The sequence below is a fragment of the Neovison vison genome, chromosome 1, assembly GCF_020171115.1.
Source record: "Neovison vison isolate M4711 chromosome 1, ASM_NN_V1, whole genome shotgun sequence".
NCBI lineage: Eukaryota > Metazoa > Chordata > Mammalia > Carnivora > Mustelidae > Neogale > Neogale vison.
In genome coordinates, this window is record NC_058091.1 from 101038225 (window position 1) to 101054755 (window position 16531).

General features: G+C 37.5%; 1 protein-coding gene across 1 annotated transcript in view; it reads left to right on the forward strand.

Moving 5' to 3' along the window:
• The first annotated feature begins 1491 nt into the window (after positions 1 to 1491).
• Positions 1492 to 16531, forward strand: part of HCRTR2 (hypocretin receptor 2) — a 108143-nt gene continuing 93103 nt past the window's right edge. Inside the window, exon 1 of the mRNA XM_044237777.1 lies at positions 1492 to 1755. Within this exon, the coding sequence (XP_044093712.1) occupies positions 1533 to 1755 (223 nt within the window). The 5' untranslated portion in view covers positions 1492 to 1532. The remainder of the gene's footprint in view (positions 1756 to 16531) is intronic.

Genomic DNA, 16531 nt, shown 5'->3' on the forward strand with positions numbered 1-16531 from the left:
CACTCAATATAAACCATCAGTGTCTTGTGACATTTGAAAAATATAATTAGATACAGATATTTATTGCATCAGGGAAAAAGTGGAGGAAAGGGAAGGAGACTGTGATACTTATTTTAAATACGTGAAGGATTGTCACGTGGAAGACTTATTCCGCGTAGCACCAAGCAGCAAACTAGGTATGGAGGGTAGAAGACTAAGAAAATTAGATGTTGGTTTAAGACATTATTTTAATGGAAGGAGAAGTTTTCTCACCTTCAGAGCAGTCCCATAATGGTGGAAGTCATATAAATTGAGGTGGTCCACCCAAACTAGTTGGGAAAACATCAGCAATGTATTAGAAGGCTTCTAATATTAACCAGAGTTCAGGCTTGGTGATGTTAGAGGCCCTCCCCATGTCTAGAATATAATCAAATGCTATATCCCTATTGTGGATATTGAGAATTAAAGGATCCTGGAGTCACACTGTGATGAATCCCAAAATATTCTTCTTGGAAACTAAATCAATTACATTAGAGAGTGGCAGGTGACATCAGCCCTGAGTCAGTAAGAAGAAAGACCAGTGGGGTGTGCTATTCACCAGAGAGCATTTTTGCTTACTCTACTACAGCATCCTAAGAATCTCAAACATGTGGATGTCTCTTTTGCTTGACAACATTAACTATTAGCACATTCATGACCCTTGTGTCCTTCAAGCTTTGCTGCCATGTTTCTTACGACACTTGGTGTTGCAAGTACAAATTCCAGCTAAATATATCCTTCAATTCAAAAAAATGGTCTCATTCCCCAGTTTGGAGAAGGGACAGTGGAGGTGGTATCTTCAAGATTCAGCAAGTGCTAAGTTGGCAAAGCGAAACAAATGTGAAAATGTTTGCCTGAAAAGACTTTTGCACAGTCCTGCTTGAGGGACACAGTGGCTCCTCTTCGTTACTTTTATGTTGACATTAAAAAGGCAAATGCATCAACAAATCCTATATTAACCATAAGTGAACATGCTTGTTATGTCCATAGACCTACACGACTGTGTATGGGTTATGGAAATTGCACGTGAGAAATGGAAGAGAGAAGTAGAAAAGAGGGAGATTTAACCCACGGAGAAATAGGTTATAACAATTTTTATGACTCTCGCACACACACTCCCCCCCCACAACCCCCTTCGGATTCAGCTCTCTCTCAGCGCGGGTGGAGGCTGCGAGCTGCGGACTCAGTGCTGGAATGAGCAGTAATTGAGCCTGAGCCGAGCCCGAGGTAGCTTTCTCCTCCCGGTGTCATTGCTGCAGCCTCCAGTGCATGGTCCCTAGTTCCTCGGCCACCTCTCTTCGCGGTGCAAAATCGTCTGAAAGACAGAGAAGCCGCCGCAGAAGTTGCCCGGCACAAGACTCCGGAGGCATTGGCTCAGTAACTTTTCACGTCATTTTCTGCTCGGGAGCCCCTTCTCGCGTCTCCGCGCCGCCTTTCGCACCGCACATCACAGTGCTCATGGGGCAGGCGAAAAGCGGCTTGCGGCACTGAGCGGAACCGGACTCGAGCCCGTGATGTCCGGTACCAAATTGGAGGACTCCCCCCCTTGTCGCAACTGGTCATCTGCTTCGGAGCTGAATGAAACTCAAGAGCCCTTTTTGAACCCCACCGACTATGACGACGAGGAATTCCTGCGGTACCTGTGGAGGGAATACCTACACCCGAAAGAATATGAGTGGGTCCTGATTGCTGGATACATCATCGTGTTCGTGGTGGCTCTTATTGGGAACGTCCTGGGTGAGTCTGGTCCCGGGAAGCCCTCCAGAGGGCTGTCACGTCCCCTCCGCCCCAGGCTGCAAAGGCTCTGAAGACCCCTCCCTCCCCCTGGGATGCAAACAAAGCAGCCGCTGCTCTCCGGGTGGGGTTTCCTATTAAAAAAAAAAAAAAAAGAAAAAGTTTTCTGATTTTCGGAACAAGGACCAAGCCCTGGAATGGTAATTTCTTTTTCTTCAGGAAGAAGAGGGGAAGCGCGTTTCTTTTGCGATCATCTCGGTTATAGGTGGCGAGAGCGGGGTAAGGACAGGGTCTCCAGGTGGATTTTGTTGAGTATAGGGAAATTCGTCATCCTTTTGTGTAACGTACGTAGTCGGGGATTTCGGGGGCTTTCTGGAGAGGTAAAGCTGGCAGAGGGCAAAGCCGTGCTCCTAAGGAGCGAGCTCTCAGTGGCCATTGAAGTCACAAAGGATTTGTGAGCTAGGTAGATTGCCCTTTGGCGAGGAGGTTAGGCTCTGTCTGGAGGTGGTAATGAAAAGGCAGGGAGCGGAGACAGGCGAAGCACGGAGGTGCACTCACGCACTGAAGCTAAATTAAACAGGAACCATGCCAGAAGCCGGCAAGAAGGAGGGGCATCTGAGAAAAGTACCAAAGAGATCTCAATCATTCATCCGCCTATCCATCCATTCATCATTCATCCACTCAACCACTCTCCCCCACCCACCCACCAAGCATGCTTGTTGCCAGGCTTGGGGAAATTTCGTTATTTATTTATTTATTTATTTATTTATTTATTTTTGTCCAAAGACAAGACCAAGCTAAACGCTAGACTCCCTATTTGTCTCTGAGTTTGTATGCAAACATAGTTTTCCCCATGGGCTTCCCAGCTTGGCACAATTTGAGTGTTGGGGAGGGGCTACAGTGTGGTATGGGGCTGTGATGATGTAGTTTTATTAGGGCAGCTGGGGAATCCACTTAAAAGGAGCTTTGGAAGGGAGGGACGAGTTAACATGAATTGTGAATGGAAGGAGAGTGTACCTTGATGAATGGAGAGTAGGAGGCGTTTCAAATGCAGAGGGCAGTGTGGAGGCAATCTGTTAAAAATGACAGGAGGAGACGCGGTGTGTGTGTGGGGGGGGGGAGCTAGGATAGGATGCTCTTGATTTTCAGTTACAAAAAGGGTAGATGAGCGAGGTAAGAGAGGCTGAGTGGCTTTGAAGTCCAAAGCAAAGAATCTGTAGCTGCAATGGAGGTGGTAAGGAACTTACCGGTTTTCAGCACTAATCTGATTTTTACCTTCTCTCCCCAAATGTGTCAGTCTGGTAGGAAGCATTCAAAGTACTCTCTCACCAGTTCAGCAGACAGAGTAGTTAGTAGTATGTGACTGAGAAGCATTCTGGAGAGTTAGTATAATATTATCTTTTTTAAGAGAGATACAAATCCTCTGAAAACGTTTTTTTTTTTGTTTTTGTTTTTTTTTAATTTTCAGGCTACTTTTATTTTGTTGATGTTTTAAAGGTAAACATAAAGGGAATCTTTGGGTGATGCAAACAAGGTGGAAGAAGGTGAAAATACACACACTTAGGGTCCTTTGTTATAAAGATAATTGTGTTAATAATAATGGTTTTCTTATTTCCCTTCATGGAATCCATTCTTAGAGTCACAACTATTAAAGCACATAGCCGCCAGCATAGAAACATATCACTGTGTTATGTCAACACTTAATGATAAGTAAGTAATCTAAATTGAACATTCATTGAGTACCTACCATGTCCCAGACTCCTTCACATATACCTTCATTTAAACCTCAAAGTAACCCACATTTGACAGAAGAAGAAACAAGACTTAGATAAATGAAATGGCTTATTAAAGAACATAACTCAGATTCAACTGCATTTCTTCTGAGCTCAGATTCAGAATTCTCCATTGGTATTCCACTCTAAAGCTAGAAAGCATTGAGAGAATGAATTCTTTGCTCCTTGTTTTCTATAAGCCTATTAAATGTACTTCCTGTTCTCTCTTGCATCTATGTTCACTGTTAATAAATTACCATGAAGGGTTAATGGCTCCGTCATTGTCTCCAACAAAATTCTATCCAGAGAGGAATGTTATTGAATTGCGGTAAAAATTTGACCTGTTTTGCAGGAATAGCTGCAAATCACAACTATTCCCCTTCCCTAATTTTTATTACAGGCTTAATCTCTGTGGTGAAATTTGTTTCCCTTTGCTGTTACCTTATTCTGGCCTTACCCAGAATATTGATGCCTAGTCTTTATATTCCAACTGCATAGTCTAGGGGTACGTGTTTGCAAGCCTGAGGAGTGTTTTTGTCTCAAGAAGGGAACACCTCTATGCATTTCATAGTGTCAAGGAAAAGAGCACTGTCCACAGCCTCAAGTGCTGAAATGGCCAGTTCCATTCAGCTTAAAAAGAAAAATTTACTCAAAGCACTGGGCTCTCAAGACACTGACAGCTATTTTCTTAAGGACTAAATGACACAGAAATCCTCTCTGGTTGAACCGAAACCCATTCTTTACTGACATATTCCCTGAGAGTTGATGAAGTTTAAGTTTGACATTTAAACAAATGATCAGTGTCTCATTACTCATAGACAACTTCCTGCTCTTTGATATCACTGTCAAATTTGCAAAACGGATTAGATTGAGAATTGCTTTTTTGCCCCTTTGGTAAAACTAATTTTATGCATAGGTGGTAGGGCAAGGAATCACATTATTCAAGCAAGATAAAGAGGCAACTATTAGGTATGAAGGTGAAAGACCACAGTGTAGGCAGCAGATGTAATCCCTGACCCTTCAGATCTACTCACCGTTTGCAATTTCATGTAACTGACTACTCGGAAAATTTCAACCTTGTTGAACTTTCAGATATAATGTGATCAGTTAGAAGTCATTTCCCCTACAATGTCCTTTGTAAAATGATGTAACAGGATATGCCCTGAGCAGAATGACAAAGCCTTGATCATCTCCACCTCTTTTTCTTCTTTCCACAGTTCTTTTCTCTCATGTCCCTCCTACCATCTGTATCATGTGTTTCTTCCCAGTGATGAAAAGCATTTTTCTGAAAAAAAAAAATGCAACACAAGTCATTCAAAATAAGACAAAAGTTACCCTACATTAAATTTCATGAGTATATGCATTCTAATAAAAGACAAATGCATGTCTACTTATAGAATTTTAGGTCACAGGAAAGAAGATAGGACAGAGTTCTTTTTGGACACAGTGTTTTTCCAGTATCTTCAAAATTATGCCACATATAACCTGTTCCTAAGTATGTCTTGTACTATAGCCAAATAGATGCATTCAATTATTTGACCAGTACATTTTGAACAATATTATGTTTTTAAAATTAATATGTGTTGGGGGGAGGGCTCTTGGGGACACTCAGAGGAATGTATTTGATGTTATTCCTACTTATTTTTCCTTGAGTTGAAACTGGACAGAGTGGTGGGTTCTAGTCAACTCAAGCATTAAACAGCTGGAGGAAATGAGCAAGTCTCTACCTATCTTACTTCTGCATTCAAAGATATCATGATTTCTTTTTAAGCTGGAATGCTTCTATCTTTTCTGTTGTTGTCTCCATATGAAAAATGAGGAGAACATTCAACAGTCCAGTTGTGCTTCTTGCTTCTTGTATGACCATTTGCACATTATTGAACTCTCTAAGTCTGTTTTTTCTATTTGAAAATTAAGGTTGATAATACGGGCCTTATAGAAATCTTATGTATAATATTACATATACAGAAGTACACAGACATGTGTGTCTGTATTTTTCTTACACATAGTAGGCACTGAATGCTAATTTCTATCCCTTCGTTCCCACTATTGAAATCTCTCCCTGATGTAGTTTGCAGCCATCTTCTGCTACTATGATCACTCTGCAGCTCTGTAGCTCTTTACAACCTCTGTTCTGCCTTTTTCTTAATTGAGATGTTTCCTAAAAGCTATTAGTAAAGTGGAGTTGGCACATGTTGCTCTCCTTTTCCATACCAGCTCCACCCACTCATCACCTAATATGTGTTTAGTGCCTTCATACTAACTACTTAACATTGCCTTCTCAGCTCTCAGTGAAAGTTCATTGCTAAGTATCAGGATAATATTCTCTTTCAGCTTAAATTTGCTTGCACTGGGTCCTATCTACTCAGAGTTATGGGTCACTGTTGGGCTGTTGTCTGATCTGTCACTATTAATGTTTTAAATAGCATGTGTGCACACACACATACACAGGTAATATGTTGATTTAACTCAGTTGAAGTGCGCTGTCTATTAAGGAATTTACCAGATAACATTTAAGTTAAATTGGGAGGATGAGATGGGAGGAATATCTGTAATGGGCTGCCTATTACAGAGTTAATCATATGTCCCAGATATGCAGCTGACAAGAGTTACAAGTTTGTACTACTTCTAAGCCTAAGAAACATTTATTTCCTACTTCTTCTAATGACCAATTCACATCTGTGGGTGTTTCTAAACCCACCCTTTCCTACACAGGAGACAGAAGGATGTTAGAGATAATACATTACTCATTTCTGCCAAGACCTGATAGAAGTCATGAATGATGGGGGTAAAATGTAATAGTAGCCATGGAGCTTTAAACTTTTGTATTTTTAGGTACATAAAGTAAAATATGCTTTCTGAATAAGTATTAAACTGATGTCACTACACTTTGACTAAAAACATAACCACCTAGTTTTACTGGGTAAAATAAATCATGTTTTTGATTTATTTTATAACAGAGTGTTATTTTATAACAGAATCTCAGTGATAACTTTTTAAATGGTTACCTCATAGATAACAGCAACATGTGTCATTTACAGACAATAATTACATAATATATGCTACTGATAAGGTAAATGTAATGGATTCTTCCTATATTTGGGAAAAATGAGGAAAAGAAAATAATGAAAATAATAACAATTTTCAAAAAAGGCCAAATCCAGCACTCAAATGCAAACACAGTATTCCAGTGTTTAAAATTTCTTATTGTTTTCATTAAGACATACATATATGTTTTATATTATGTATCTATATATTATATATATACATACATTAATTTTCATCATTTTATATTCTATGGGCCCAGCACGCTTCTGCTGCGCTACTCTGCTTCATCATTTTATATTCTAGAATATATTTGCAAATCCTTATGTACTGCAGCTATGTTAGCTGGAGTCTCACTCAGCTCCCCATATTCAGGAGTATCCACTGCTAAAAAAGACAGAAAAAATAATTTTCTGTCTTTCTTCTTACAGCATTATGACATAACCCAGAATTATAGGGATGCATAGTCTATTAAGTACTGGCTTACTAATAGGAGTCAGTCAGTGACCTTTGATAGAAGAACCTGAGGATTCGTCTCTAGTTCCCTTTCTCACTGCAAAGGAAAATGAAGAATATTTATTGAGCACCAAATGCTAAGTCCTGAATGCTAAGCTCCTCAATGTATATATGTATTTTATTGATGCCTCAGAGCAAACCAAAAGGAGATTAATAGCTTTGTTTTACAAATGAGGAAAATGATGTTCAAAAGCTATTTTAACTTGTTCCAAAGTTTAGTCAGACAGTAAGAAGCAGAACTAAGTTTCAAATATGGATTGATCAGGTCCCATGGCCCAGCTGTGTTCCATTACTTCATCCTGTCTCCCTTGTTTCTCATCTTGACTCAAACAGAAACACAGAAGAAAAAGGAGTGGAAATGATGCTTAGATGTGCCCTCTAGACTATTTACAGAGTTGTTCTGGCATGTTGCCATGCTCTATCTCTGATAGACTACAGTTCTTCAGCTATGAGGATGAGCTCATTTGATAAGCTAATCAAGGTCAGGCTGAGGTTACTTTACAAGACAAAATTTCAAGGTAAAATAGTTGCTGCCAAAAATGCTTTTGCCTGTTTGGGATGGGGGTGGGGTGACTCATTGGGTAAATGTTAGATAATTGTGGCCAAGGATTATTTTGCTATTGAATGTGCTGTCTTTAGACACAACTTAAGACTGAGAACCTAAACATTTAATATATCAAATAATCCAAAGGTACTTCTTTCCTTTATTGGTTTTCAAACCTACCCATGTATTTTTTAAAAAAATAATTAAAAAAAAATAACAGGTTTCTATTGATTTGATTGAATAAGTCAATCTTTATATCACATAATGATATGTTCCTGGAGCATAATGGTGTTATGTATGTCCAAAGATCATTGCCCATCACACCAGACATGAAATGACCTTTAAATGCAGACATTGGAACACTTTACGACACAAATGGATGAAATACATAACATCTATGATGAGTCTTTTGAATTGCTGACTTTTTGGGCTGAGTTTATTCATTTTACTTTTGTTCCCAATGAGAGATTATCTTTTAACCAAGCAAATAGATATAGGATATATTTTGAATATGTTTATTCTGTTTCCAACAGAATAATTTTCTTATAAACAAAAAACAAATTTTCAGAATAAATATATACTTTATTCTTAAAAATATTTTGGGATTATCATCATTGAATCTTTTCCAGTAATTTTGTTTCAATATTAAATAGATATGAAGAATGTTTAATAATTATGTAGTATTTTACTCTTCAGAAGACATTGTTACATATATATTGTCTCACTTATTCTTCACAATATTATGAGATAGGTATTATTTAATGAATCAAGGACTTAAAGTGATTTAAAATTACTTAAAAAGTTTAAGTAACTGGAGATATCAAAAGGTTATATGTCAGCTTGGGGAAAGCTTGCCAGTTTCCTGTATTCCAAGAGACCAGGTTAAGGAATGATAACCACCTTTGGCCTTTAGCTATGATGTCTTTGATACATGATTTTGTCAATGTTCTGAGTACAGACACACTTTAACCAAATTCACGAACCTGGCAAAAAAGAAAATAAGGAAAGAATTCTACTGTTTTGATTTAAAATAATGATTTTATTATTTAAAATTAATTAAATTAATGATTTTAAATGATTCACTTTTATGAATCTTAGAATACTTGAAGTCCATCCAATCATCATAGTCTCTTCTGATAGTCATATCTACATGAAGAGCTTCACTGGTTTGAATAACTAGGTGATGCCAAAGTAGCAAGTAAACCCTAAATTTTCATTGGTTTTATGTCACAGAAGTTTATTTTTTGTCTGCTTAACATTTAATGTAGGTTGGAGAGTCTGTTTCATACAATGACACAAGGTTGAGGAGTCCCTCATGTTTTATATACCACCTTAACATGTGGCCTCCGTTATAACCAAACTGGTTCTCAATGTTCCTGCATCAACTTATAGTCACACCCTGTGTAGCTCTTTTCACACTGTGCCAGAATCGGTTTGGATGACCGATAACATACAGCAGAAGTACCAGTATGTCACTTTAAGATAACATTATAAAAGGTTATAGCTTTTTTAAAAAATACTATTTTATTTTTCTTTTTTTAAAGATTTTATTTATTTATTTGGCAGAGAGAGAGGGATCACAAGTAGGCAGAGGCAGGCAGATAGAGAAAGAGGGGAAGCAGGGAGCCCCATGCGGGGCTCGATCCCAGGACCCTGAAATCATGGCTTGAGCTGAAGGCAGAGGCTTAACACACTAAGCCACCCAGGCACCCCAAGGTTACAACTTCTACCTTGATTTCCCACTCTCTCTCTCTTGCTCTTGGACATCTTGCTATGGAGAATGTAAGGTGCCTTGTGAGCAACGCACATGGTAAAGATTTGAAATATCCAGGCAACCACCATATAGGAAATGTGGCCTGCTAACAACCGCATGTATGATCATGGAAACAAATCCTTCATCCAGTCTGAGATAACATAGCATCATCCTCCCCTCAGCCCCTAGCTTTAGTGAAACTTAGTGACACACTTTGAGACAGAACTCTTACCAAGTTTCTCATAGATACTTTAGAAATTGTGAAATAATAAATGTATCTTGCTTAAAATTTTTAAGTTCAGGGATAAGTTTTAGGCAGCCTATAAAGTATCAAGCAGCCTCAGGGTAGAAGAGTAAACTGAGAAAAAATACTGCCTCTAAACTACCTTTGCCAAATATCAACACATGTCAGTCATGCCCATAATCATTTGACCAAAGCCAGTCATATTTTATCACCCTAAGAGCAAACAGGACTGGAAAGTATAAGGGAACACTGTCTTTGTTACAGAAAGTGTAAGAGAACACTGTCTTTGTTTATGCAATGGCTAAAAGTATTTTGTAACATGCATGGATTCAGAACAAGGGGAGTTAGTGGAATTAAGTACCTAATGGCATAAGCCTAAGAGAAGCTGATAAGATACATCTGCTTCACATTTTGGATCTTGCCAATGTAAATAACATAAATATTGGGAGACTTTGTGCCAGTTACTGTGCTAAGAATCTAGGATACAAAGATCATAGAAACCAAGGAGCCTACACTTTGGTTGAAGAGGCAGACATATTAAGAGATAATCTCAGTATAATGTGACAAGTACTCTTGATAGATGGGTTACAGGATGCAGTAGCATATAAGAAGGATACTTAGTTCCATTTGGGGGATTAGAGAAAGAATCAGGAGGAGATGACACCCATGCTGCGTATTATGCACGGATTCAAGTTACACAGGAGAAAAAAAATTGGGTAAGGATGTTCTAAGCAAAGGAAACAACATGAGCAAAATCAAAGAGGCGTGAAATAGCATGGGCTATGAAGAGAATGCTAAGCAATTGGGTAATTTCAGTGTAAGTAAGTGCATGAGGAGAGTCCAGGAAAGAAGCTGGAGTAGTAGATGAGGATTGGGTTCTGAAAGGCCTTGTGTACCATACCAGAGATCTCAGCTAGCTTTGACACTGCAGTTTAGAGGGAGGCCTTTGAAGATTAAAGGAGAGTGCCATCTTAGTTTGCATTTCTCATGAGAACATTGTAGGGGTAATGTAAAGAATAAATCTAAAGGGATAAATGTCTGTGAAGGTTTTCACACCAGGATTTGTGTCCTGTTTGAGTCTCATTTAATCAAGCCTGCTTAAATGAAAACAAAATTTGATAATAAAAGATATAATCAATATTTTGTAGATAATTAACTCTAGGAGGCTAGAAATATCACTTTTGAGATCCATTATAAAATATTACAGCTTCTGCCTTGAGTGCCCACTCTCCCTCTTACTCTTGGACTACTTGCTATTATGTTGCATTAGGAAGAAAAGAAAAAAGCAGAAAGTGAGAAATGGAGAGGAAACAAGTAAAAGGAGGGAAGAGGAAAATGACTAAAATATAGAAAACCTGTTGTTATGTCTTCTTTGTAGACTATTTCAATGTGAGAAGTAGTTCTCATTTTTAAAGCTTTAAAAAAAATTATTTATTTTATGAGGGGAAGGGGCAGAGGGAGAAAGAGGATCTCAAGCAGACTCCACACTGAGAGTGGATCACAATGTGGGCCTTGATCTCACAACACTGAGATCATGACCTGAACAAAAACCAAGAGTTGAACACTCAACCAGCTGCACCACCCAGGTACCCCAAGAAGTAATTTCTCCTTAAAGTACTTTTTCATGTCTGTGTGTGTATACATGTGTATACATGCAGGATTAAGAATCCTGAAAGAGGTACTTAAGACTATTACATGCCATGGCTCTATTAACATTTTCTAGTATTCTGTATAATTTTTCACTAAAACGATTTTTGTAATGACTTATTTTTAAGGTTTTGATGGGTCACTATGCTCCTAGTTATCCATATTTTTGGCTTTTAAGTCATTTTTTACATCATACTGAAATCCAAAAGATAAAAATTTGAGACCTGATGAAAATTTTTCATATTTCCAACTAAAGCCCCAAATTTTTACTCCAAATTATTTGTAACTTTCTAAGTATGTTCATTTGAAAGTTTATCTTAAATGGGAATTTCATCATTCAAATAATTTAAATGATACTATATTGACCCCAGGATGGCCCATAGGGAATTACAGGGAACATTTCCCCCCAAGCTGACATGGTAACACTACAGAATTTCTAAAACTGTGGTTAGTTTAAAACGCTTTTTTTGCTATTTTTCCTCACAATGAGAATACAGAGGTTATTAAACATTGCAACATTCTTTTCTAGATTTTCAGAGAGTTTTATTGCTTCTCTGCCTTTTGGCTAAGATCAAGTGTAAATGTTCAGAGAGTTTTTATTCTTACTTAGTGACTATAAAATGAATATATAAAACACATGGTTTACAACCATGTAGGACTTTGATTTTATCACTACGTTGCTAGAAATGGGGTCAGAAAGCCGTTGTCTGTAATAATTTATTTTATCAATTTAGAATGAATTTGATGAGTCATCCACTTTGGTAGAGAACCATATGCCTTATAAATATCATATTGAAGCCAATTTGTCTTTCTTAAGATATGCAGGTCGTGTTGGTCTTTCAAAGACAGAAGTAGAGAGGTAGGGTTAAGTGCTTATCAAACAGTTTTGTCATTGGGTAAAACTGGGTCAATTTTTGGTTATAAAAGAATGGCTAAAAACTTAAATCTCTCCAATGAAAATACTTACTATAAAATTTCCCCCATCTTAGAAAGCTCAAAAAGAAATACATTAACAAATTTCACCAGCTGGTGCAGGAAAAAACTTCATAATTATTGGGACATTTATGTGCTCGGATTTGATTTATATTGTAGACACAGGAAAGCCTAGAAAGACCTTGTTCTTTGAAGTCATCAGTGATGGTGATGGTGACTCATAGATTCCTGAAAGTCAATAAGGTTACCTAGTTTATAAATCTATGTGCTTTTCCCCCAGCCATGGTGAATTTTGCTACTGGTCAGATGGGAAACAGAACTGTCTCAGTGTTGAAAAGGGGGAAATAAAAATTAAAGAACTTAAAAACACATACAAATAAAAACACCTGTATACACACAGGTATTTGCATTATATGACTAATATGACTTTAATACACCCTCATTTTTTTTTGGTTTTGTTTTGTTTTTTTTTTGTTGTTGTTGTTTTTGTTTTTCCATCCAGGATTAAGAATCTACCTTCCAGGGCACCTGGGTGGCTCAGTGGGTTAAAGCCTCTGCCTTCAGCTCGAGTCATGATCCTAGGGTCCTGAGATAGAGCCCCACATCAGGCTCTCTGCTCAGCAGGGATCCTCCTTCCCCCTCTCTCTCTGCCTGCCTCTCTGTCTACTTGTAATTTCTGTCTGTCAAATAAGTAAATAAAATCTTAAAAAAAAAAGAATCTACCTTCCACACTTGAAAAATTCTAAAAACTCTATATAATCCCTTGACTTTGACAAACTCAAGAGATATTTTCAACTATCCCCTGAGTAAATGAACTAGACTTTAAGGATATAAAAGGAATCTAGACTTTAGAGATGAGTAAGTCCCTGAATGAATATCCACATTGTAAGAAGGAGTATCCTCTGGGTGGCCCATCCTTCCAGCATCATTTCTTTTTCTTGAACTGACTCCCATGTATTCCTGCTTTAGAGTTTTCACAATTTATAATCCCCTCTGACCCTCTCACAGCTGGCTTCTGCTCAGCTCACCTGTCACACTTTCAGAAAAGGCCTCTAAGAAGGCCTACGCTGGATCCCTCTGAGTCCCTTTTCATGTATTGGGATGCCATCCTTTTTTATTTTTGTCATAGAATTTATTACTACATGAAATTATATTATTGGTTTGTCAGTTTTTCTATTGTCTCCTTCAAGTCACGTATAAGTTCTATGGGAACGGTTTCTTTTTTTTCTTTTTCTTCTTTTTTTCAGGTATATCCTCAATGTCTAGGACAGTGTTGGGCGTACAACAATTTTTATCTACCAAATGAAATACTGGACTTCTACCAGGAGGAATTCCTTAGGAATAATATTTATTTATTAAACATTGCAGGCTTTAAATTCCTTTTACATAAAAACTAAAAATAAAACCTCAGTAATTGGAGTTTTCAAACATCTTAAGGAATATGCACATTAAAATAAATATATAATTATGAGAGTAATGATTATGAGAGACCAGTTGTAAAATTTCTCCCCGTAATGAGATGTCCTTGATATTACCATGAAACTATTCTGTTCTTCCCGTGAAAAGGAATGGGATTTATAGACTATGGCAGGTTTCTTCATCTTTTCTCATGGAAGTTGAACCACAATCCTTCCCAATAGCATGACATATTTCTTCAATAACTGAGAAGAACATGTAATATACAAAATCCTTACTTAAGTTGTGTTTGTTTCAAAGCAACTTTCAGTAGTCTTTTGTGCTTTATAAAAGTCTAAGGAAACATTCAACCATTGGTATCTCCAATGAAATAAAAGAGATGAGACTGAATGTTATGGTGATCCTGCACTCCCTGCAATTTAAAGGACCAAAAGTATCCCCCTCTGAGCCCAGGATATTTCAGAAATGCCCACAAAGTCTCAGGTTTAGGAATTCTTTGTCATTCTTCCTCATCTCGTGACTTATGTCAATTTTGATACACTACACTGTTCAGACAATTGAAAAAAAAAAATCCTGCTTTCAGGTAGAGGGCAAGAGCAATGTCGGTAATAACCAGATACTTCTAGACATTTCATTTAATGAGGGGTAAGGAGACAATAAACTCTTTTGACTAACTTCAGTCTTCTAATTCCTGAAATATCCACCAAATTAAAAAATTTTTTAAATTGAAGTACAGTTGTGGGACACTAAGTGTCTCCGTCTGTTAGGCATCCAACTCTTGATTTTGGCTCAGCTCATGATCTCAGGATCATGAGATGGAGCCCCACATGGGGCTTATGCTCAGCGGGCAGTCTGATTGAGATTCTCTCTCTTCCTTTCCCTCTGTCCCTCACCCACTCACACACATGCTTTCCCTCTCTCTCTCAAATAAATAAATAAATCTTGAGGAAGAAAAAAACTGATGTGAAGTCTTGAACAGACATGGGAGGTATGGCTAGTTCTAGCAGATCTTTGACCTACTGACCAATTTTATTAATGTTTCTTATATTATGAATCATGTGAATTCCAGACATGTTAGGTTTTTTTGAATTGTTATATTGCTCTAATTACCTAAGTCTTCTACAGAAATGTTTGCCATCCATTGTCTTAGTTAATCCTACAACAACCTGTGTGATAGGGCTATTGTTTGCTCCTTTTTCCCAGGTAGTGAAATTTAGTATTAGAGAGCTGCTATCATGTTAGTTGTTTGAATAACTTTACATATTATCATTGGCTTCCCCTTTTCTGAACAGTAGGTAAATACAGATCTCTGTTCTCCATTTCCATTCTTCCATGGATAGCATAGCTATGCTAGTACACATAGCAAATTGAAAAATATGATATGCATAATATAAGGAAAATACAAATTCTCATGCACATTTTTTTGTAAATTCAACTGAAGTTCCAATGTCTAATCACCCTGCCTTGGTGATCTGTAAGTCATCATCAGTACCCAGCCACAGAAATAGAGGGGAAGAAGAGCAGTAGCTAGTCAAGCCTAACATAGATTTTCTGTCCTGGTAAACAGGAGTTCATTAAGCCTCTCTGAGTTCTGAGTCACCATCAACAACAATGGCAGTATCTGCAGATTGCTAGTTTGAGGTCATGCAAATATGACCTCAAACTTTGTGATCTAAATGGAGGTAAAAGCAACAGAGAGAATCAGCAGTCTCAGTCCAAATGTAGCAACAAAAGGCACATACACCAAAAAATAAAGCATCCTGCACCAATACACTGGTTTTCTAGGGCTTATCTAATTTGAAGCTATTTCCTTTTCTTATTTCATTCAGCAAACATTTATTGAACACCCACAGCACATAACCTATTCTATTACATTCTGTGGAGGAAATAGAAAAGTGAATGAGGCATGGTCCTTACCTACAAGGAATTTCTAATCTTGTAAGAAAGACTAACATGTAAATAATAAACTATAGTATGAGGGTTACTGAAATGGCATATGTTAAATGTTAGAAACATAAAAGTTGGATCTGATTTGGGGGTAGGAGGTACTTTGTCACTGTGGAGGTACCATTTGAAGTGTTCTTGATATAAGAGCATGAGACTTTTGAAAAGTTCCAAAGGTTGGAAAGAAATGACACCTACATTGATGAAGTAATAAGAGTAAATTTATGATTGCTTGTAGATATATAAATAACTTTGCTGAAACATCATCCAAGGAATTCCATTAAAACACAGGGTTTCATGAACTTTTCTGGGTGGTTTCAAAAAAATAAGGACTTTAAGTCATCTCCCTTAATGCTTGTTTTACTTCCACAGTCTTCTTTATTTGATGGGTATCTGCTCCAGTCTTACCTATAGTATTATATCATGATGGACTGGAATTTAAAAGTTTGACATCTCTGGAGTTATTTGGAAATGAGTCTTAATATATCTGAGCTTCCCAAAGAAAAATTAATCTAGAGCAATGGTAAAAGTGGGTTGAAATTATGAGAGGCCAGATACTGGGAAGATAGTTGAGTCTATTGAGTCTGTTGAGACTCTTTAAGAAAGTGATTATGAGAGTAAAGCCAAAGCAATAGAATTGAATACGGAAAAAAGGGAAAAAAGTATGAAAGACATTCTGGAGGGAGAAACTAGCAACTCATCAGATATAGGGATTGACAGGAATGGAAAAGAATCCTCTGAATAATGGAAGTTTTTTGTTAAAGTACAATGATTATCTTATTTGTCTTTTTCTTAATGTAGAACACAGAGAAAGAACATCAAGTGTTATTAGTAGAGAAGTCATGATGAATTTGGCCAAGACAGGTTTAAGTTTCAATTGCTAGAGGAGTATAGATGTAGATCTGTCCTGTAGGAAAGTGGGCTTGCTCCCCCACATGCCATTCATAATTAGTTTGCTACTCAGA